The sequence below is a fragment of the Rhinoraja longicauda genome, chromosome 2 (genome assembly GCF_053455715.1).
Source record: "Rhinoraja longicauda isolate Sanriku21f chromosome 2, sRhiLon1.1, whole genome shotgun sequence".
NCBI classification, from domain to species: Eukaryota; Metazoa; Chordata; class Chondrichthyes; order Rajiformes; family Arhynchobatidae; genus Rhinoraja; species Rhinoraja longicauda.
Window position 1 is genome coordinate 97998863 of NC_135954.1, and position 22415 is coordinate 98021277.

Here is a 22415-nt window from a genome sequence, read left to right on the forward strand (position 1 = left end):
AATCCATGCACCCTCTACTGGACCCTCTCCAATGCCTCTTCACCCTTCATGTAATTGAACAATTGCATACAATACATGTTCAATAAATGTGGTCTCCCCAAGTTTTATAAAGCTGCAACATGACCTCCACTCTTTTATTATCAATGCCCTGACCAATAAAGGCAAGCATACCATAGGCCTTCTTTACCTTCCATCTAATTGTGCTGCTATTTTCAGGGTGCTATGGACGGTTCCCAAAATCCCTCTGTTCATCAGAACTGCCATTAATCCCCAAATTGGTCAATGTTTGGAATAATCAGAATGGAAACTTGGGGAGACCACATTTATTGAACATGTATTGTGTGCAATTGTTCAATTCTGATTTTCTAGTTTTTAGCTTAGAAGGGAGGCCAGAACCTAAAGTGATAATTTCCTTTCTCTGTGTGGGTGATCACTGACCCACGTGATTGCACCATTTTCTGATTTGATTTGATCCATTTGTTTCTAATTTTTAAATATACAGATACAGAATGTTCAGTACTTTTTTCCTCTTACGCAATTAATAATTGTGATACAGTGTACATTATTTTCCTCATCTTCCAACTGTAATCTTCTAAGTTAAAATATGTTTGAAAGTTTACTGACCCACTCCCAGCATAAACCCCTTTGCCTAACCAACGTCCATTCCATCTTGAGGGACACTCATTGAGCACTTATTCACTGCACTCCCCACCATTGCTTGTCTTCATGATGGCTCAGAACATTTTGCTTTTATTAAAAGTACTGCAGAGAACCCCTACATGAGGGCCTATCTTGTAACAGAAATTCGCCCTATGGAATTCAAAAATCGGCACCCAACCATTTGAGTTACACAATCTTCCTGCTCATTGAATTTATGATTTGCGGTGGAAGGTGGGGGGAAATTGCATTTTTTTAAAACTTGCACTTCGATGCACACGCAAATGTTATGGCTTCCTATTATGGAAAGTTGCACTGTGGACTATTAGACTATTTTCCAGCAACATACCTTCCCATAATGTAATGGCCACCTATTTATGCTTGCCATTTTCCCAGACGATTGAATTAATATTATCATGAATGTCAGCTTGCTTTATTTGGGCACACTGCTTCTTGAACACCATTTCTAGTGTTCCTTTAGATGTTTGTGTGGCTTCTTAATATGTTGTGTAATTCTGCTTTGAAGATTTAGTTATTGCTCTAAAGTACCTGTACATTGTGTTCTGGGGAATAGTAACCCGTTTGTAATATCTTCACGGTCTTCATTGACTTTGGCTAGGCCTGTGTTAAGGTTTCCCATGGCGGGCTGCTCTGAAAGGTTAGATTGCATGGAATCCAGGGAGAGCTGAATCCTGGAACTGGATACAGAATTGGTTTAATGGTGGAAAGCACAAGCTGGTGGTGGAGGGTTGTTTTTCTGACAAGAGGCCAATGACTAGTGTGAATTGAGGATTGGTGCTGGGCCCATTGCTGTTGATCATCTATCAACGATTTGGATGAGAACGTACATGGCATAATGAAGTTGGTAGATGACACAAAAATAGGTGGTAACGTAAATAGTGGTTATCAAGAATTACAGCAAGATTTTGCTCAGCTGGATAAGTGAACCAAGGAATGGCAAATGGAGTTTAATTCAGTTAGGTGTGAGCTGTTGCAATTTGGGAGGGGAAAATAGGGTACGGCATTCCGTGTGAACGGTGGGGGCCTAGGGTCTGTTGTAGAGCAGAGGAATCTTGGAGTGCAAGTACATAATCCCTGAAAGTGGCATCACAGGTAGATCGGGTCGTGAAGGTATTTGAAATGCTGGCAAAAGCAGGATTTGTATATAGAAGTTGGGACAAAAAAGACACACAGTGCTGGAGTAACTCAGTGGCTCAGACAGCATCTCTGTAGAGTATGGATAGGTGGTATTTCATGAGGGGAATAGGTATGGTGAATGCACAGTCTTTCTTAGGATAAGGGAATCAAGAGGGCGTGAATTTAAGGCGAGGGAAAATAGATTTAATAGGAACCTGAGAGCCACTTGGTCACACAGAGAATGATAAGTAAATGGAATGAACTGCCAAAGGAAGTTGTTGAAGCAGATATAATAACATTTCATATCATATCATATATATACAGCCGGAAACAGGCCTTTTTTTCGGCCCACCAAGTCCGTGCTAAAAGACATTCAGGCAGGTAGGAAAGATTTAGAGGGATACGAGTTGGGCCATGGGACCTGTTTCTATGCTGTATGATTCTGACTCTGTTTTTAAAGCTGCCAGGAATGTATCATATTCAATTTTTTCATGAAATGTGAATGTCCAGATTACAAGCAGAAAACGGCTTTTAAAATGTTTCTCTTTTGATTTTGTCCAGCACATCTGTTAGCATGCTCTGTGTGAAGGTTACAGACTAAGTTGGGAACTTCATACTTCCCAAATAAAAAGAGCTTCGTAGACACTCTGTGTAAGAGATAATTGCCTGACCAAGTGGATGAGGTGCTGAAAGAAAAAATCGTATTCAAGTATATTAATCACGGATCAGAATCTATAAGCCATTTAATCAAATTGGTTTTAATTTAAGGACCAAGTAATGGAGACTCAAGGGAATGAGCTGGTCAGCCCCTTTTAGGTGTTCTGCCATTCTGTTCGATCTTTGCTATAATTCAACATAGGCCTCCCACCCACCATCCAACTCAAATTAACTTAACACATTAAGTCGTGTACAATTGTTCTTTTTTAAAACAGGTTAAGTAAAATCAATTTGATTAATTATAGGCAATATTTTAATTAGTAAATGAAAGAAAAGTGGGTGTTTTGTAGTTAATTCTGAAGCCAACATTGTATTGTTTAAAACTGATAGCTATCATTAAACGTTATTACTCCTATTAATGGAGGATGTGTTGCTGAAATTTAATTATTTAATACACATTTGAATGAACCTGCCAACCATCTCCTGCCGATCTCTGCAAAAGTCCACTGAGCAATAGCAGTAACTGATATAGTACCATGCCATGGTAACACGTGTACATATCAATTTATTTCTTTGTTACACTATTTTTCATTACAGTAGGTAGACTGCTCTGTGAGCTTCATGTGCACACGGAATTTCATTGAGCATTGGTGTATATGACAATAAACTATGTGATAGTCTGTGATAGTAAAGGAAATGCATTTGATTTTGCCAACAGCCTAAGTAAATAAATGAAAGTGCGCTGCTCTTTCCAACAGTCCTGGGTGGAAGTGTTTAGTTTTGAAATAAAACTAGAAACATCCACTTTGGCCCACCAAGCCCCTGCTGACCATCCAGCACCCATTCAACTAGTTCTATGTTATCCCTGTTTTGCTTCCTACACACGAGGGGCAATTTGCTGCATATAGCTATAGTATGGCTACAAAACAAGTGGTAAAACTAAAATGGCCTGAAATTGTTTTTAAGCAATAGTTCAGAATGAGTAATAGAATGAGTAATACATTTTTTCACACCGTCTGAATTTTCACTCTGTGGATATATGCAATTGCCTGTTTTATTCTATCACCCAAAACCAATTTTGGCTTGTAGAACATTCATATGAAACTTATTAATGGCTTTGTCAATGACATGAGATAATGTGTGGAAGAAAGCTTGGAAGGTTTCGCACATTAGCTACAAACATAATGTCAGAATTATGTTTCACTGTCAGATTTTTCGACTGGTTCATAGGGAAAAGGAACTTTGTGATTGTTTTTTATCCTTGTGTACTACTTTACCAATATCTTTCCTGATGTAAACTTTAGCTTAGATGTCATCATAGTACATGATCTTCACTGCATTATTTTTTCAGTCCTTTTTATTTTGAATTAAGTTCCATGTAAGAAACTGACATATATTTAGAAAATAAACTCTTTTACTAATTTGAATTTGGTGTTACTGATTTATTTAATTTACCTAGATGTAAAAAATGAATTTATCATAAAAAAATGATTCCAGTAAAATTAGAATGTTTATGGATGGGTGATTGGACACTTTCAAGAACCTTCCTTTGCATCCATTGAAATTGCTTATAATTGCTATATTGCAAAAATCTTTTTTGCCATTTGAAGTGATAGGTTGTTTGGATGAACATAGGAAAAGTAGGAACTGAAATGTATACTTGAAACGAGAACACATCTGTATCTTGCATATTCCAAGATTTGACAGATGTACTTATCATGGAGAATAAAAACTGAGAAAAAAGTTCACGTAATGATGCAAGGATGAATTGTCATTTGGCTCTGCTGGTAACAAAGTGAAGCTGATACACTTGCACAATAACATATTGAGCAATTTTAACTATTCAGTCTGAAGAACAAAGGGAGCAAAATAAACAAATGTAATGTGCAATGAGCTTCACAAATGATTAAAAATGTGTATTTTATATCGCTCAGTCCCATAATTAACATTATTTGTAAGAAAAATAGGACTTTGCTTAACGTTATTTTTATTTAACAATTGCCTTTTGATTGTACTTTACTGTTTGTTATCAGAAAAAAAATTGCCGTAGTAACTTATCGTGTACAACAAGGGATTGATTTGATTATATTCTGGAGAAAATTTTTAATTTAGAAATTCAATAAGATCTTTAATTCATAAATGGTTCTAACAATCAATGTGGTTTCTTTCAGACTTCTATACAGTTTGGCATTCAATGCAAGATTCATGCGACATCTTTGGAATTTGATCACATCTGTAACAACAAAAATGATAACGGGGTAAGAAGAAAGATATACATTTGTTCTACTCTGTATATTCCATTGATTTCTAAGATGTGGGAACTGCAGAAAAGGGTTTACCAAAATAATGCGCAATCCTAAATGTCCTGAAAGCTAGTGATGAGCTTTTGACTTGAGCTGCTGCTGCCAGATTGGCAAAGATACTAAATTTAACGATGAGTTCCAGGAATGAAGAAGGAATAGTATTTTATTTCCAAGTCAGAGAAATGTCAGACTTGGAGCTGCAACTTGCAGGTTTTGATATTCCCCTATGCTTGCTGCCTGTGTGTTTTTGCATACTAATGATCACAGGTTTGAGTAGTTTTTGCTAAAGCCAAGCTGAGTTACTGTAATGCACTTTGATATTAATACACCTTGTTAAATGTTGCTAAATACGTAATGCTGCCCATCATGCTGAAGAGCAGTTTTGGCGCACAAGGTGCTCTTCCTACATTCATTGAACTAAAGATTGATACTTTCAATATTGATGCCTTTTTTAACATATAAATTATGAATGTAATTTGCTGCGATATAATTTTTTATCAATTGGGATAATTGGGCAATGTCCACTGGCTAGTTTCTAGCCAAATTCTGAATGTCCTCTCAGCAAACCTAGCTCCGTGATGAATGTGTATTAAAGGAGGAACTTTTTAACCAATTTAAAGGTATAACTTTACAGAGTTTACATTTAATTTTCCAAGTGCTAAGTGGACTGTCTTTAAAAAAAAAAGTATGATCTTACAAAAATGACCACATAATCTGATTTTTGCCTGCATCTATTTAATGCCGCTTCTCAAAGGCCTTGTCTGTTTTGCATTTAGTATTCTGTTGAAACCATACAATATATTTCATTAAATTTGTGCAATATCAAATCTGGCTGAGATGCATCAGATAAATTTTTTAAAAGGATTAGCTTTTCCTATGTAATTACAAATATTTCTAGAGTACACATGACTGGTTCAAACATTTAATGAATGACCACTCATAAACAAAATCAAAATTGTGCAGCTGGGAAACAACCCCTCAGCCCAACTCATTCATACTGACAAAAATGTTTTCCTGAGTTAGTCCTATTTGCCTGTGTTTGGCCCACATCCCGCTAGACCTTTAATATCCATGTATCTGTGTAAATGTCTTTTAAACATAGAAATTGTACCTCCCTCTACAGTTTTCTTTGGCCGCTGAAAAGGTTGCTGCCCAAGTCCTTTCACCTCTCACCTTAGATCTACCCCCTCAAGTTTTAGGGTCCTCTACCCTGGGAAATGATTGACCATTCACCTTATCTATGCCTCTTATTTTATATGCCTCTTATTTTATATACCTCTGAGCTCACCCTGGAACCACTTACCCTCCAAAGAAAAAAAGTCCCAGCCTATCCATTCTCATCTTTTAACTCAAGCCCTCCAGTTCTGGTAACATCCTGTGAATCCTTTCTATATACTCCCCAGCTTTAATTTCTATAACTGGGTGACCAGAACTGTGCACAATGCTCCCACCAGCAACTTGTACAGTTCTAAAATGATATTCCAACTCCTGCACTCAGTACTCAGTCCAATGAATTTCACCACTTCCATGGAATTGTGTATCTGTGCCCCTAGACCTCTCTGTTCTAAACCACACACCAGGACCCTGCCATTTACTGTGCCAGTCCTGCCCTGGTTTAATTTACCAAAATGCAACACGTCAAACTTGTCTAAATTAGACTGTTTACTTAAAGGATTTTAACAACTACGTGAGTCTTTTTTGATTAACCTTCATAGCTACTTGAAACTGAGGTTTCAGTTAGTGGTATCATAACTTAAAATATCGCATGGTAGGTAATGAAACAAATCTACTGGAATCTATGAAGTAATTAAGGCAGAGGACTTAAGCCCGTCCGAGGAACTGCTTAGAGAAGGGCAGAGCTCTAGAGGTACGCATTATACAAGGCGTTCAAATATTATCATCATTTACTTGACTTCACTTAAGGTAATTAATGAATAGTGAGAAGTACAGAGGGATCTTGAGGTTTAAGTCCACATCTCCCTGAAAGTGGTAACACAAGTAAATAGAGTGATAAAGAAGTAATATGGTATGTTTTCTTTCATGGGTCAGGCATTCAGTGTAAGAGTCAGGAAGTCATGAGACAGCTTTATAGGACTTTGGTTAGGCTGTATTTGAAGTATTGTATGCAGTTCTGGTCCCCACATTACAGGAAGGCCATGGAGGCTTTGGGGATGGTGCAGAGGAGGTTTACAAGAATGATGCTTGGATTAGGGGGTAATAAAGTACAAGGAGAGGTTGGACAGATTTAGATTGTTTTCTCTGGAATGCCAAAGGTGACGGGGAGACCTGATAGAAATAACAATTATGTGAGGCATAGATCGGGTAGACAATTACAACCTTTTCCCAGGAAGGAAAAATCAAACACTAGAAGGCATAGGTTTGAGGTAAGAGGGACAAAGATTAATGGAGATGTGCGGGGCAAGTTTTTATTTTACAGAGGGTGGTGATTGCCTGTAACATACTGCTGGGGTTGGTGGTTGAGTTACATACGATAGTGGTATTTAAGAGCCGATTGGATAGGGATATGGATATGGATGAATATAGAAACATAGAAAATAGGTGCAGGAGGAGGCCATTCGGCCCTTCAAGCCAGCACCACCATTCATTATGATCATGGCTGATCGTCCCCAATCAATAACCCATGCCTGCCTTCTCCCCATATCCTTCGATTCCCCTAGCCCCTAGAGCTCTATCTAACTCTCTTAAATCCATCCAGTGATTTGGCTTCCACTGCTCTCTGTGGCAGAGAATTCCACAAATTCACAACTCTCTGAGTGAAAAAGTTTTTTCTCACCTCAGTTTTAAATGGCCTCCCCTTTTTTCTAAGACTGTGTCCCCTGGTTCTGGACTCACCCAACATTGGGAACATTTTTCCTGCATCTAGCTTGTCCAGTCCTTTTATAATTTTATATGTTTCTATAAGGTCCCCTCTCAGCCTTCTAAACTCCAGTGAATACAAGCCTCGTCTTTTCAATCTTTCCTCATATGTCAGTCCTGCCATCCCAGGGATCAATCTCGTGAACCTACCCTGCACTGCCTCAATTACAAGAATGTCCTTCCTCAAATTGGGAGACCAAAACTGTACCCAATACTCCAGATGTGGTCTTGCCACAATATGGATTGTATGCAGGCAGATAAGAGTTGGTTTTGGCATCATGTCTGACACAGACATTGTTGGCTGTTCTTGAGCTGCATGCAGTTTGTTTAACCTTTTGCATAATGAATTCCCTGTGATCCACCAATATTATTCTGAAAAGCATGATATTAATATTTCACCAGATTTAGAATCTGATGGCATGGTCTCAAGTAAAGGGTTGCCTATTTAAGGTGGGTAAGAAGGAATAGGAGTTAATCCTTGAGATGGTGAAACCAAAGATCAAAGTAGACATGTTATTGAGTGGCGGAGCAGGCTCAGGCAGGATGTAAGAACCACTCCTGATCCTATTTTTTTTGTACTTTTAACATACTACTGAAGTACAGCAGTTTTGGAAGCTGATGAATAATAATTTTCAGATTTTGAGTTTGAATGTGAATTATTTAGAATTGATGAGGCTTAAATACTATGAAATGAACTCATTCTAGGCACAAAAACATTCAGAAGTATTGCTGGCACCGAATCATTTGCCAAGTATCTGAAGCATTTAAAAAAAAAGATCTGTGTATTAACATGGGACATGCTGAGATGACCACATCCACTTTTAAGCCGAGCTCTGCCCGCACTATCAATTATTCTGAAACACATGACGTTGTGGTAAACTAAGCTTTAAGCCATTATTTTATATTGCTACATGTACCCTAAAATATAATGTCACTGGTTACTTCATTTAAAAAGCATCATTTGATTGGTTTCTATAAGAGGACAAAATAGATGCTTGAAACTTTTAGAGCCGTGAAATAGTTCTTAATAAATCCACTGGGCCCTTTGTCAGAAGACCCATGTACTTTAAATGACATTACCTTTTTGAGTCTTCCTTGTGCCCATTTGATACAGGCACCATCTGCTTAAAGAAACGACATCCTGCAGTAATTCATTTTCTATTCAGAGGTGTTTCCTCAAGAGACACATGTAGACTTGGGCATTGGGAAAATTGTGCAGCCAATTTACTTTTCAAGTATAGCATTTGGGAGACTGAATAATTATTTACCGATCTTCTAAAAGGAGATGATCCCTTTTATTGATTTCCAGTATTGGCAATGTGTTCTTGCTTTGAGCAAGAAACAAAACCATTGTTTTAGTAGGAATTATAGAAAATATTTATGGTACAATCATATTATTTTTCAGTCACGTTTTCCCTGATTAGATTTGTGTAGATTTGATTGTTTTGTTTGTGGAATTGTTTTTTATTTTATTTATCAGGAACATGATTAATGTTGTGTTTTTATGTATTTAAGGTCGATGATACCTTTGCTTCATCTGATCTCACGAGGCTCTCCGATGTCACTTGAAGACTCTCATCGGATTATACCTCTCTTTTACCTCTTTAGTTCCCTCTTCAGCCATTCTCTTATTTCAATACATGACAATGAATTCTTTGGAGAGCAAGCTCAAGGAGGTAACACGTACAATTGGAACATTATTGATTAAGTTAGTTCTTTACAATAGACAATCGGTGCAGGAGTAGGCCATTCGGCCCTTCGAGCCAGCATCACCATTCAATGTGATCATAGCTGATCATTCTCAATCAGTACCCCGTTCATGCCTTCTCCCCATACCCCCTGACTCCGCTATCCTTAAGAGCTCTATCTGGCTCTCTCTTGAATGCATTCAGAGAATTGGCCTCTACTGCCTTCTGAGGCAGAGAATTCCACAGATTTAGTGTTAAGAAGCTGAAGAGAATATTTTTTCGTGACTTTTGTACTGAAATTATTGTCATATACCCGTTATTTTTAACCACGACTGTTTTGCATAATTATTGATGTCCTTTCTGGGAAGATTTGTTATTTCTTGATTACTTGGTTATACTTTGCAGCAAAACATAATTTCTAAGGGACCTTGTCTGTTTTTACCTCCCTGCAACCCTCAGCCCCATGTAAATGAAAATCCAAAAATTGGATGTTGGAAGCATTTGGAAGTCATTGCAAAGAGTTGTGGACGTAGCCCAGACCATCACTCAAACTAACCTCTCTTCCATTGACTCCATCTACACTTCATAGACTCCCATAGCTATCTAGACTACACTTCTTCCCACCCTGCCTCCTGTAAAGACTCTATCCCCTATTCCCAATTCCTCCGTCTACGCCGCATCTGCGCACAGGATGAGGTTTTCTATACCAGGGCATCGGAGACGTCCCCATTCTTAGGGAAACGGGGGTTTCCCTCTTCGATTATAGATGAGACTCTCACTAAGGTCCCCTCGATATCCCGCAGCACCGCTCTTGCTCCCCCTCCCCCCATTCGTAACAAGGGTAGAGTCCCCCTTGTCCTCACCTTCCACCCCATCAGCCATCACATACACCATATAATCTTCCAACATTTTCGCCATCTCCAACGGGATCCCACTACTGGCCACAACTTCCCATCTCCACTCCTTTCTGCTTTCCACAGAGATAGTTCCCTCCGCAATTCCCTGGTCAACTCGTCCCTTCCCACCCAAACCACCTACTCCTCAGGTTCTTTCCCCTGCAACCGCAGGAGATGCAACACCTGTCCCTTAATTTCCCCCCTCGACTCCATCCAAGGACTCCGACAGTCTTTTCAGGTGAGGCCGAGGTTAATTTTCACCTCCTCCAACCTCATCTACTGTATTCGCTGTTCTGGGTGTCAACTCCTGTACATCGGCGAGACCAAGCACAGGCTCGGCGATCATTTCGCTGAACACCTCTCCTCAGTCTGCCTTAACCTATCTGATCTCCCAGTTGCTCCGCACTTTAACTCCCCTTCCCATTCTCAATCTGACCTTTCTGTCCTGGGCCTCCATTGTCACAGTGAGGCCCAGTGCAAATTGGAGGAACAGCACCTCATATTTTGCTTGGGTAGCTTACACCCCAGTGGTATGAACATTGACTTCACTAACTTCAAATAACCTTTGCTTTCCCTCTATCTCTCCATCCCACCCCCCTTCCCAGTTCTCCCACCAGTCTTACTACATTATATCTCTGCCTCCCCCCGCTCCCCTGACATCATTCTGAAGAATGGTCTCACCCCGAAACGTCACCCATTCCTTCTCTTCAGAGATGCTGCCTGTCCCGCTGAGTTACTCCAGCATTTTGTGTCTTCCTTTGATTTAATCCAGCATCTGCAGTTCTTTCCTACACTTCACGCTGCCTCGGCAAGGCTACTAGCATAATCAAGGACCAGTCTCACCCCGGTGGCTCCCTTTACTCCCCTCTCCCATCTCCCATCCCCTCTCTCATCAGACAAGAGGTACAGAAAATCAATGCACAGGTTATCAGGTGGCTGGAATTAAAATACAATTGTTGTAAATTCAAAACAAATGGAGAATGCCGGAAATTCTCTGCAAGTCAAATACTATCAGTCAGAAAAGTGCAAATACAAGCATGCAGAGATGGTAGTTCTTCACTCAATGTCAACTTGGTATTGCTCAACATACACTTCCTTTGGTTTTATGTGTCATCACTGAATTCGTAAACCTGAGCAAAACATTAAGTGGACACTTGCCAAACTCGGATTTATTCTGTCTCCTCGTGATATCAGTGACTGTAAAACTCTGATAATTGGTTATATTATTGTTAGGAAATCCTGATGTTTCAGCGTCTGGTTCACCCGGTTCCATTTTGGGCACATTGATTAAATTCGCCGGGGCCTCACTCCCGCAGTCCTATTAAACACAATGTCCTGTTCTTATGCTCTCTTTTAGACATGTTTTGTTTCCCCAGCTCCATTTTTTTATGGGAAACTGTGTTTTATTACTGTTGAACAGCAAAAATGTCCATTCGATTTTTACTGTATTTAGCCATTGAACTAGTTTTTATTTACTCTATCTGAATGATTCATGATTTTAATCACCTTTAATCTTTCCCTTGCCTCTGTCAGTTCTATGGAGGAAAACATTACTGCAAAATTCCTTGATTGGGTCAATATGAAATTAAATGAAGTAGTTAGCGATTTTAAATAAATTATATATACAGAGGCACTTTTAACTATAATTTGAAACATGGACAATGAATCTCAGTAATGTTGCTATTTTGCCTCGTTAGGTGTGGGTCAACAGTCAGTTACAATGATGCCATTCACTTTAAGAGAGTTGGTAACATTATCCCGCTGTCTCCGGGATGCTTGCCTTGGGATAATTCATTTGGCATATCCAGAAACCAAACCAGAAGTTCGTGAAGAGTACATTGTGGCATTTAAGAGCATTGGTGTCCGTACCAATGCAGAAATGCAAGAACGAATCGAGACTGAGAGGAAAAGATGGATTCAACTCTTTAAGGTACAGTAGAAGAAGTAAACTTCCTTGCACATTTTCAGTTGAATCATAGATGCAACAAATATTTTGAAATAGTAAGTGCTGGAGTAACTCAGCGGGATAGGCAGTATGCTTGAAATGCAGCCTGACCCAGTGTTACTCAAACACTTTGTTTTTTGTTCAAGATTCCAGCATCTGGGTCTAAGTATTTTGAAATGTTATTTTTATTGCTTTTTGTATCTATCATAAGGTTACTGTTTGAAAACGTATAATGAAAAAGTTAGAGATGTTGGCTTTTCAGGCTGAGCCAACACAATTGCCTATCCCTAATTGCTTTTGAGAAGCTGGCTTTGAGCTGCTATCTTGAATTGCTTGAGTCCTTGAGTCAATGCTGTTCCTGGGGGAGTGAAAGGATCTTTATAGTGAAGGAAGGTTGATTTATTTTGATGTCAGTGTGGTGCGTGGCTTGGAGAACAACGTCCAGGTGATGGTTTTCCAAAGCTTTTGCTCCTTTTATCTTTCCAGCCGGTAAAGTTGTGGTCAGGATGGTACTGTCGAAGAAGTCTTGGTGAGTTGCTGCAGTTCAACTTGTAGATGTTACAAACTGCTGATACCTGTGATTTGGTGGTGAAGTGAATGAATAATTATGGATGGGGCACCTGTCAAGTGGGCTGTTATATCCTATATAGTGTTGAGCTTCTTGAGTGTAAATAACGCTGCCCTCATTCAGGCAAGTGGAGAGTATTCAATCCCAGTCCGGACTGGAGCCTTGCAGATGGTGGATAGGTTTGGGGGAGTTAGGAGATGAGTTGTTTGCTGTAGCACCGAGACTCTGACCTGTCCTAGTAGCCACTTTGTAAACATATCTATTCAATTATGTTCCTGTTAATAGTAACCTTTAGGATGTTGATGTGGGAGGGGTAGGGTGGATTTAGTGAAGGTAATGCCATTGAATGTCGAAGGCTGTTACCTGTTTTTTCCTCTCTGGATTTCTTCTTTACCTGCTGTTTGTGTACCATGAGCTTTACTTGACACTTGATGCTTAAATTAGTAGAGTTTCTCTGTGGTTGGTTGTATGTGCTTGGAAGTGTAATTGGCGCTCAGTAATTGCACATATCAGAAACTGAGATGCCTAGATCTTTGTATTTTAACAGAATCAAGAGTTTGAATAGGATATAGTATGATTTTATGGGATAATAGAAAAGGTTCAAGGTCTTGTGTTACATTCTCCGTTCTTTCTTATAAGCTCAGGTTAATTAATCTTATGTATCTTCTGAGTTACCCGCAGGATGGCTTCACCCATTTGTTGAAAGGAACATTTTCTCAATTAAGAAGCCACGTTCTTAAGTGTAGTACAAAGTTTTTCAGAACAGGAGAAGGCAATGCCATCACTTGAGCTTTTTATTTCATTTGGTCTGATGGCTAATTGGTATCTTAACACTACTTGTAAATCTGGATGCCATAACCTGCAACAAAAAAAAAAGAATTTAAAATTGCTTTCATAAGTGCTATTATTATATCTGTACAGTGGATCCACTTTATAGCAAGGGGCATCAATGTTTTATGGAGTAGAACAGTTGCTTTAAAAAAAAAAATCACATAGCACTTTTGTTTAATGATTCCTTCAAACAAGTATTCTGTATGTAGTCAGATACTCTTGCGCCATTTGATTTAATTAAAACAAGACGGGCGTGGACCTACCGGTTGGGGCCAAACCTCGGCAACCCTCCCCCAACTGACGACCCGTTGCTGGCCGGGGAGTTTCTCCTGGGGGCATGGGCAGTCGAGGGGTGAGAGGAAAGGGGAAAGGAAACCAGTGGATCCGTTAGGTGCAAACCTCTCCTGCAGCGGCATCTTGACCCTCTGCTGCAGTGCTGCACCACGGGAGGAAGGTCAGCCATGGGGCACGCTGGGGGAGCGCATTTATTAAAGTTTATTAAGTTAATTGCTTTTAAAATGTAAGAAAACATGATCAATCGAGACCGCAGGCGAATGGTGAGTAGGGTGGGCCTGAAATTGTTGTGCTATCATGATACGTTTTGGTTGTATTTCAGGAACAAATATATCCACAAACCCACAAATATACAAGATGAGAGTTTTAGTTATATATAATATAAAACATAGATATATATATATCTGTTTTAAAATAATCCATTTGTTTTTATCTTATGATATAAGTATCGGAATATGATAGAATGCTTACATATATCTTTGTTCATTTTTTCCCCACTATTGCATTGGGGAATACACTGCATGTGTATTGGCATTTATGAACTTTAAAAAAAAAATAATATTCTGTTAAGTCTCAGGCAGATCTGTGGAAAAAGCGGTTAATAATGGGGGTCAAAGACCCTTCGGCAGAACTGGGAAAGGCAGGAAACTAGTTTTATGTTGTAGCAAGGGTAGAGGAAGGATAGCTTGGATGATGAGCATATCCATGATGGGGTGAGACAATAGACAATAGGTGCAGGAGTAGGCCATTCGACCCTTCGAGCCAGCACCACCATTCAATGTGATCATGGCTGATCATTCTCAATCAGTACCCCGTTCCTGCCTTCTCCCCATACCCCCTGACTCCGCTATCCTTAAGAGCTCTATCTAGCTCTCTCTTGAATGCATTCAGAGAATTGGCCTCCACTGCCTTCTGAGGCAGAGAATTCCATAGATTTACAACTCTCTGACTGAGAAAGGTTTTTCCTCATCTCCATTCTAAATGGCCTACCTCTTATTCTTAAACTGTGGCCCCTGGTTCTGGACTCCCACAACATTGGGAACATGTTTCCTGCCTCTAACGTGTCCAACCCCTTAATAATCTTATATGTTTCGATGATCCCCTCTCATCCTTCTAAATTCCAGTGTATACAAGCCTAGTCGCTCCAGTCTTTCAACATATGACAGTCCCGCCATTCCGGGAATTAACCTAGTAAACCTACGCTGCACGTCCTCAATAGCAAGAATATCCTTCCTCAAATTTGGAGACCAATCCTGCACACAGTACTCCAGGTGCGGTCTCACTAGGGCCCAGTACAACTGCCGAAGGACCTCTTTGCCCCTATACTCAACTCCTTTTGTTATGAAGGCCAACATTCCATTGGCTTTCTTCACTGCCTGCTGTACCTGCCTGCTTCCTTTCAGTGACTGATGCACTTGGACACCCAGATCTCGTTGTACTTCCCCTTTTCCTAACTTGACACCATTCAGATAATAATCTGCCTTCCTATTCTTAGCATCAAAGTGGATAACCTCACACTTATCCACATTAAACTGCATCTGCCATGCATCCGCCCACTTACACAACCTGTCCAAGTCACCCTGCAATGTCATAGGATCTTCCTCACAGTTCACACTGCCACCCAGCTTTGTATCATCTGCAAATTTGCTAATGGTACTTTTAATCCCTTCATCCAAGTCATTAATGTATATTGTAAATGGCTGCGGTCCCAGCACCGAGCCTTGCGGTACCCCACTAGTCACTGCCTGCCATTCTGAAAGGGACCCATTTATCCCCACTCTTTGCTTTCTGTCTGCCAACCAATTTTCTATCCATGTCGGTACCCTACCCCCAATACCAATTGCTCTAATTTTGCCCACTAATCTCCTATGTGGGACCTTGTCGCAGGCTTTCTGAAAGTCGAGGTACACCACATCCACCGGCTCTCCCCTGTCAATTTTCCTAGTTACATCCTCAAAAAATTCCAGAAGATTAGTCGAGCATGATTTCCCATTCGTAAATCCAATCTGACTCGGAACGATCTTGTTATTGCTATCTAAATGCTCCGCAATTTCGTATTTTATAATTGACTCCAGCATCTTCCCCACCACTGATGTCAGACTAACTGGTCTATAATTTCCCGTTTTCTCTCTCCCTCCTTTCTTAAAAAGTGGGATAACATTAGCTACCCTCGAATCCACAGGAACTGATCCTGAATCTATAGAACATTGGAAAATGATCACCAATGCGTCCACAATTTCTAGAGCCACCTTCTTAAGTACCCTGGGATGCAGACCATCAGGCCCTGGGGATTTATCAGCCTTCAGTCCCATCAGTCTACCCAACCATTTCCTGCCTAACGTGAATTTCCTTCAGTTCCTCCGTCACCCCAGGATCTCTGGCCACTGGAACATCTGGGAGATTGTTTGTATCTTCCTTAGTGAAGACAGATCCAAAGTACCGGTTGAACTCGTCTGCCATTTCCTTGTTCCCCATAATAAATTCCCCTGCTTCTGTCTTCAAGGGACCCACATTTGCCTTGACTATTTTTTTCCTCTTCACATACCTAAAAAAGCTTTTACTATCCTCCTTTATATGGACCAGGGGAATGGGGATTAATTGAAGGCTACAAAAATTCCCTCCAAATGAGACCTCCTTGGAAGCACCGTTCTTCATCTTTTCAAAATCCTAGAAGTTATTGGGTATTAAGAGAGCTTCCTCAAAAGGAGATTGCTGACCATTACCCCTCCAAGCGAACTACTGCTGGCATTAAATATCAGTTCAGATTGTGTCCCGGTCCTGTTTTTTTTAAAGCAAAGAATTGTTGATTTTAATTCATCTTATGGAATGCCGTTCCTCCAAAATTAACTAAACTCTCTACTTAAATTTGCTTGGCCATTGTTTTCATTGAGTTATCTTCTTGTAAAACATGCAATGCTGCAGGTGCTGACTAAACTAATTAGATCACAGCATGCCCTGAATATCTTAGACTCATTGAAAAATGGTCCCTGTTGCCCTTGATAAAGAAGTAGTGATGGATGGGTTGAATGATTTTTTTTTCCCGAGGTTTCTTTCCTGTGTAAAGTTTCTGATGAGAGTCCTTGACTTTATACGCACATTCAATCAAGAGTGCAAGATGTAATTGAGGCTCTACTTTTCGTTGGTTTTATTCGAACGAGTGTTGCCAGGTTATTTGTAATAGGAATCAAGAAAAGATGAGCTCATAGTGACAGTGAAATTAAGTGTTAAATTATAAATGGCCCACCTTATTATTGGATCCTGTATCCTGTATTGTTGGCTATAATTGTTACAAATAAACTGAACCTTCATGGGGGGGGGGGGGAGGGGGAGATTGTATTGTCATAGAACAAGGATTCCCAACCTGGGGTATATTTCGGCTACCCAGGGGGTAAATTTGAACATAATAATGTTAAAAACAGTATTTTCAAATTTCCCCATTGTCGGTTGCTTTATTATGGTAGAAATTACTGAACAAAAGAGTGGGGGTAAATTTACTTTCGAAAAGTTGCCAGGGGTAAACGGGACGAAAAAGGTTGGGAACCCCTGTCATAGAACAAGAAACACGATCGTCAATTGATGCTTTTCATTTTTAAAGTTTGCAAAAATGAAATGCATTTCACAGATTGAACATTAGATTTATAGTTTTATTTCCCAGTGACCCATAACACGCTAATGTGGAGCGGAAGCCATCAACCAAATCTCCTGTTCCTTTATCGCAGCTTTTTTTGAATCGGAACAAAGCTATCTATTTAATTGAAAGAAGTTAATTGAATGAAAATGATCAACTAAGCTTGTATTAATATTGCTAATGGAAGATTCTGCTTGGCGGTGTTTGGAAAGAGATGTCATGCTGGAGTTTTGCCGGCACCCATTAATGCTTGCACTTAACCTGATAGGCTAATTAAGGAATGCTTATTCATTCTACAAGTCAGGGATAGCTGCTATTCAAACCAATCAGCTTATTCTTTATAATGCATTGCACTTAAAGAAAGCTGTTAGGACTGGCAGGGATAGTAACTGATGATCTTTTGATTGAGATGAATACTGTGTTAATATATTAGTAAATTTAAAATTATAATTAGGAGGGCCAGTGAATCATTGGTAAAATAACTTCTTGTTTTTTGACTAATTTTAGTCAATTTATTTGTAGTAATTAAGTTGGAGTTCAATTTGATTTATTGCCTGACTGAATTTAATGCTGGTTTGTTCTTGAGAGCAGGCAGCTGTTTTAACTTGTAGTTATCATTCAAGTGAGCTTGAAAAGATCACTTGGACAGTTGCCTTGTACTTCCTGTAAATGTGGAACATACATGTTCCTTTTTAAGGCTTGCTGCAAGCAATGTGCTAATTGATATGGTCAGTCATTTGCAGACAATTGGAGGCATTTGTCACTTAAATTGTTTAAATGACAGCCTGTTAAGGTAATATCCAAATCAAAAGTAATTGAGGTGTAAGAAGATTATTGTTTTTTATAAATCTTTATGCTTGGATAGACCATAATTACTTTGTACAACGTATCATACTTTTAATCCAACATTTAATCCTATATTTGTTTTTAAAAAAAGAGCTGGAAGTATTTAGCAGATCATGTTCATTCATTGCAAAACAGTTAACAATGTGGATTTATGCCCTTTCTTCAGATTATAGTGTTCAAAATTCAAAATCTGTTATCTGTAATAGGAACTTAGAAGTTAACTAAAACCTTTTTGTAGAAAATATAATAAATTGGTTATTATATTCTATTTAATTAGAAACATAGAAACATTCTGTGTATTTTTCATATTTTTGATACAGGTATTGCAGTAAGAACTAGTTATTGAGGTTTTGAGTGTTCATCATAAATTATTATGCGCACACAAAGTGCTGTACTTTCTATTTTTCTTTGCAAAGCTGTGAACTTACTGGAACAGCAAATATGCATTGAAATTTATTCTTAGTTTCGTTATTTTGCAGTTAGCACAAATCTGTGACAAATGCCTTTCTGGTTCATGTAGATGGCATGGTACTTTCCATTGATAATGAATATCAGTTTGACAAAATGGTATTAGAAAATATTTGTTGTTTGTTTTCACGTGCATATCACTGTTGCAAATATTCAGTTTCATTTCTGTCTGTTTTTTTAATTGCTCTTCACCCTTGATATAGTTCAAAGTCCATCTAGCCATTTGTTATATTTGAAGGTAGTGTGGCCGCACATTCTCCATTGGGAGTAACATCATGGTCCTCACCTGAACTTTACAGCAGGGGTCAATGGATATTCATTACCAATGGTAATTTATTTGTTCTTGGTGAGTGGATGATTCTGGCATGGCTGCATTGATTATCTACACTTAGTTATCCAGCGAAGGGTGTCGTTATTCTTCCTGAAACAAATTATTAACCTCAACCTTTTTGGTTGTAGCATGAAAACCACTTAACAATTACATGGAGAAAATTCAAGTTTTATTAATTTTCAAAGATTTTCCCTGAATTGACTCGAGAGGACATGATAATAAACTAAAGGCTCATTTCAAAATCCCAGATCCATTCAAAGTAGCATTAAGGAATCTCAGGATAGAATGAGCATGATAGTTAACTTCAGCCATACTTAAATGAGCAGTGCGATTTCCTTTGGTTTCTGAGAGTTTGAATGTGAGTATTCAGTGCTTGGGGTGTGCTTTGGTTTTGACGTTAATTTTGGGGGGAGAAGGATGTGGAAGAAAATAAGATGGCATGCTGCCACACAAATAATGACCTTTTGGTGAAAGCGCTATATTGTTGGTGAGTGTTAAATTATTAACCGGCAAGTCTTTGAATTTTTTAAAGCAGAAGATAATTGGTTGTCAAAAGTTTAATATGAAGTGGTTTTGCATTATGTTGGCGTAGTTAACATTAAATAATCATGGTCAATGTTTTAAAATTGTTATTTCACAATTCCTCTTGCACTTCAGAACATTTTTTGTATACTAGATGTTAGAGAAGACCAGTAGCCATTGAGTAGCCAGAAGTGTGCAAATGAAATAAAACATTTGCTTGGAAAGGAAACAAATCATAGCAGAATTATATAATCAAAGTTCTTTTATTTCTTGCTTACAGGTGATCTCCAATTTAGTGAAAATGCTCAAGTCAAGAGACACAAGAAGACAATTTTGTCCTCCTGATCACTGGCTTTCTGATCAAGTTAATATCAGAGCTGATAAGGTGTGTGTGTTAATTTGGGTGATAGATGAAGGGACTTTAAGGAATATAATTTAAAATTCCTTCATTACTTTGAATATTAATAATGAATAACATGCATTTTTTTTTGTTTTTATTTAGTTTAGAGATACAGCATGGAAACAGTCAAGAATTTGTGTTTTCTTCCAGTATCACATCCAGTGGTACAGTAGTATTCAACCACGATACCACCTGGATGCGAAACTGGAGGAAAGTCAGTAATTGAATGGTCACTAACTCACTCATGACATTTTTCTTCTTGGAGATCCTCAGGATAAAGGGTGACATGCTTCCACTCCAGTTTTGTTGACTGAGGTGATGAGATCAAAGTGGAATCTGTAGACTACCACAAATTGGCCGAGGTGTTTGGTGGTCACGGTGGCGCAGCGGTAGAGTTGCTGCCTTACAACGAATGCAGCGCTGGAGACCCGGGTTCGATCCCGACTACGGGTGCTGTCTGTATGGAGTTTGTACATTCTCCCCGTGACCTGCATGGGTTTTGCCGAGATCTTCGGTTGCCTCCCACACTCCTAAGACGGACAGGTTTGTAGGTTAATTGGCTTGGTAAATGTAAAAATTGTCCCTAGTGGGTGTGGGGATAGTGTTAATGTGCGGTGATAGCTGGTCGGCATGGACCCGGTGGGCCGAAGGGCCTGTTTCCGCACTGTATCGCTAAACTGTACCTCTAAACTAAACAAGTTGGGTAGATTTGTTCTTTGGGAGGTGGTGCACACTTCCCATTATTTTCGCTGGGTTTCCACATGCTCCCAGCAAATATTATAATATGGATGATGTTCCCCTGTTTTGTTCAGTCATAAACTATGGGTTCCAATTAGTTGACATGGATGTCATGTCTATAAGGAACTTTTGAGAGCATCTTTTGAAAATGCAGCTGTCACTCAGGTGCTGCAGGTCTTCTTGCTAGTTGTTGATAACCCTGTAAATCCATGACTTGATAACTAGGCCGATGTTAGTTATTTATTCAATGCGATCTTCTCAGAAATACACACATTATTACACCAAAATAAGCTCCCTGGCTTAACCAACTTGTTAATCTTTGCCATTAGTGAATCCTTGACGTTTTTACCTGCTTGCTAGCTTTTCAGTGATCTTTGCCCTTCCAATGAAATGCCCATATCTTCTATTCAAAACAGAAATACTGGAGGAACTCAGTCAGTGAAACAGCATGAGTGGAAAGAGAAACAGGTTAATGTTTTGGTTCAGTGACCTTTTGACAGACAGAATTGCTGGCTGAAAAGTTAACTGGTTTCTCTATCCACAGATTCTGCTTGATTGGCTAAGTTTTTTCGGCACTTTTAGTTTTCATCCTCTGAAGTTTTTTTCTATTGCTCAACTGTAATTTTAATTGAATCTGAGTGAAACAGTTTCAAAACGGGTCCTTTGGTCCAACTTGTCCATGCTGACCAAACTACTATCCTAAGCTAGTTCAATTTGCCTACATTTGCCCCACATTTCTCTGAACCTTTCCAATTCACATACCTGCACAAATGTATTCTGATCTTTGTAATTGTACTTGCCTCCTACCACTTCCTTTTGCAGTTCATTCCATGTACCTACCCCCTCTCTTGTGCGAAAAGGTTGCCATTTGAGCCTCCTTTAAATCTTTTCCTCTCCTTACACCTATGTCCTCCAGTTTTAGACTTCCCCCACCCTGGAAAAAAAAGTGATCATCCACCTTATCTATGCGCTTCATCATTTTATATGCCTCTATAAGATCACCCTACAGCGGCCAATGCTCCAGGTAGAGCAGTTCCAGTCTCTCCGTATAAAATGTAGGGCTTTTCATTCAAGCCCTCCAGTCCTGGTAACAATCTTGTGAATCATTTCTGTGCATCACATCCTTCTTCTACTATGATGACCAGAATTGCATGCAATGTTCCAGGTGCAATGTTACAAACGTCGTCTACAGCTGTAACATGCATGATTTGGGTTTTGAGAAATTCTGGAGCAACCAATTTAAAAAAATACTAGGCGACCACAGGTAGCCCCAGAACTTAATCCCTAATTCTAATCATTGAAACATTATCCTCTCTCTTAATTGTGAAGGACCGTGCAGTTGCAATGTGTCCAGAGCAAGAATAAAAATAGGCTGATCATTGCCTGTAGCCATTGTCTGTAAAAATGGGGCATATGGTGATGAGCTGAAATCATTGAACTCATTAAATTTGAAAAGTTGTGAACTTCATATGAAATAAATCAAAACACTTTGGATAGTGGTTATTGCCACTGATGGTAATTCGTACTTTCGTCTTCTCCAAGCTCTTTACCTGTTACTTGTCTTTTTGCCACTCTATTTTGCTTTGTACCATTATCCCTTTTCTAATTAATCTGCCAGTCGCAGACCTT

General features: G+C 39.2%; 1 protein-coding gene across 3 annotated transcripts in view; it reads left to right on the top strand.

Moving 5' to 3' along the window:
- Nucleotides 1–22415, top strand: part of ube3c (ubiquitin protein ligase E3C) — a 117966-nt gene that overhangs the window by 38092 nt on the left and 57459 nt on the right. For all 3 annotated transcript variants that reach the window (XM_078424867.1, XM_078424884.1, XM_078424876.1), the window contains exons 12-15: nucleotides 4623–4709; nucleotides 9147–9307; nucleotides 11913–12145; nucleotides 19929–20033. In XM_078424867.1, the coding sequence (XP_078280993.1) occupies nucleotides 4623–4709; nucleotides 9147–9307; nucleotides 11913–12145; nucleotides 19929–20033 (586 nt within the window). The remainder of the gene's footprint in view (nucleotides 1–4622; nucleotides 4710–9146; nucleotides 9308–11912; nucleotides 12146–19928; nucleotides 20034–22415) is intronic.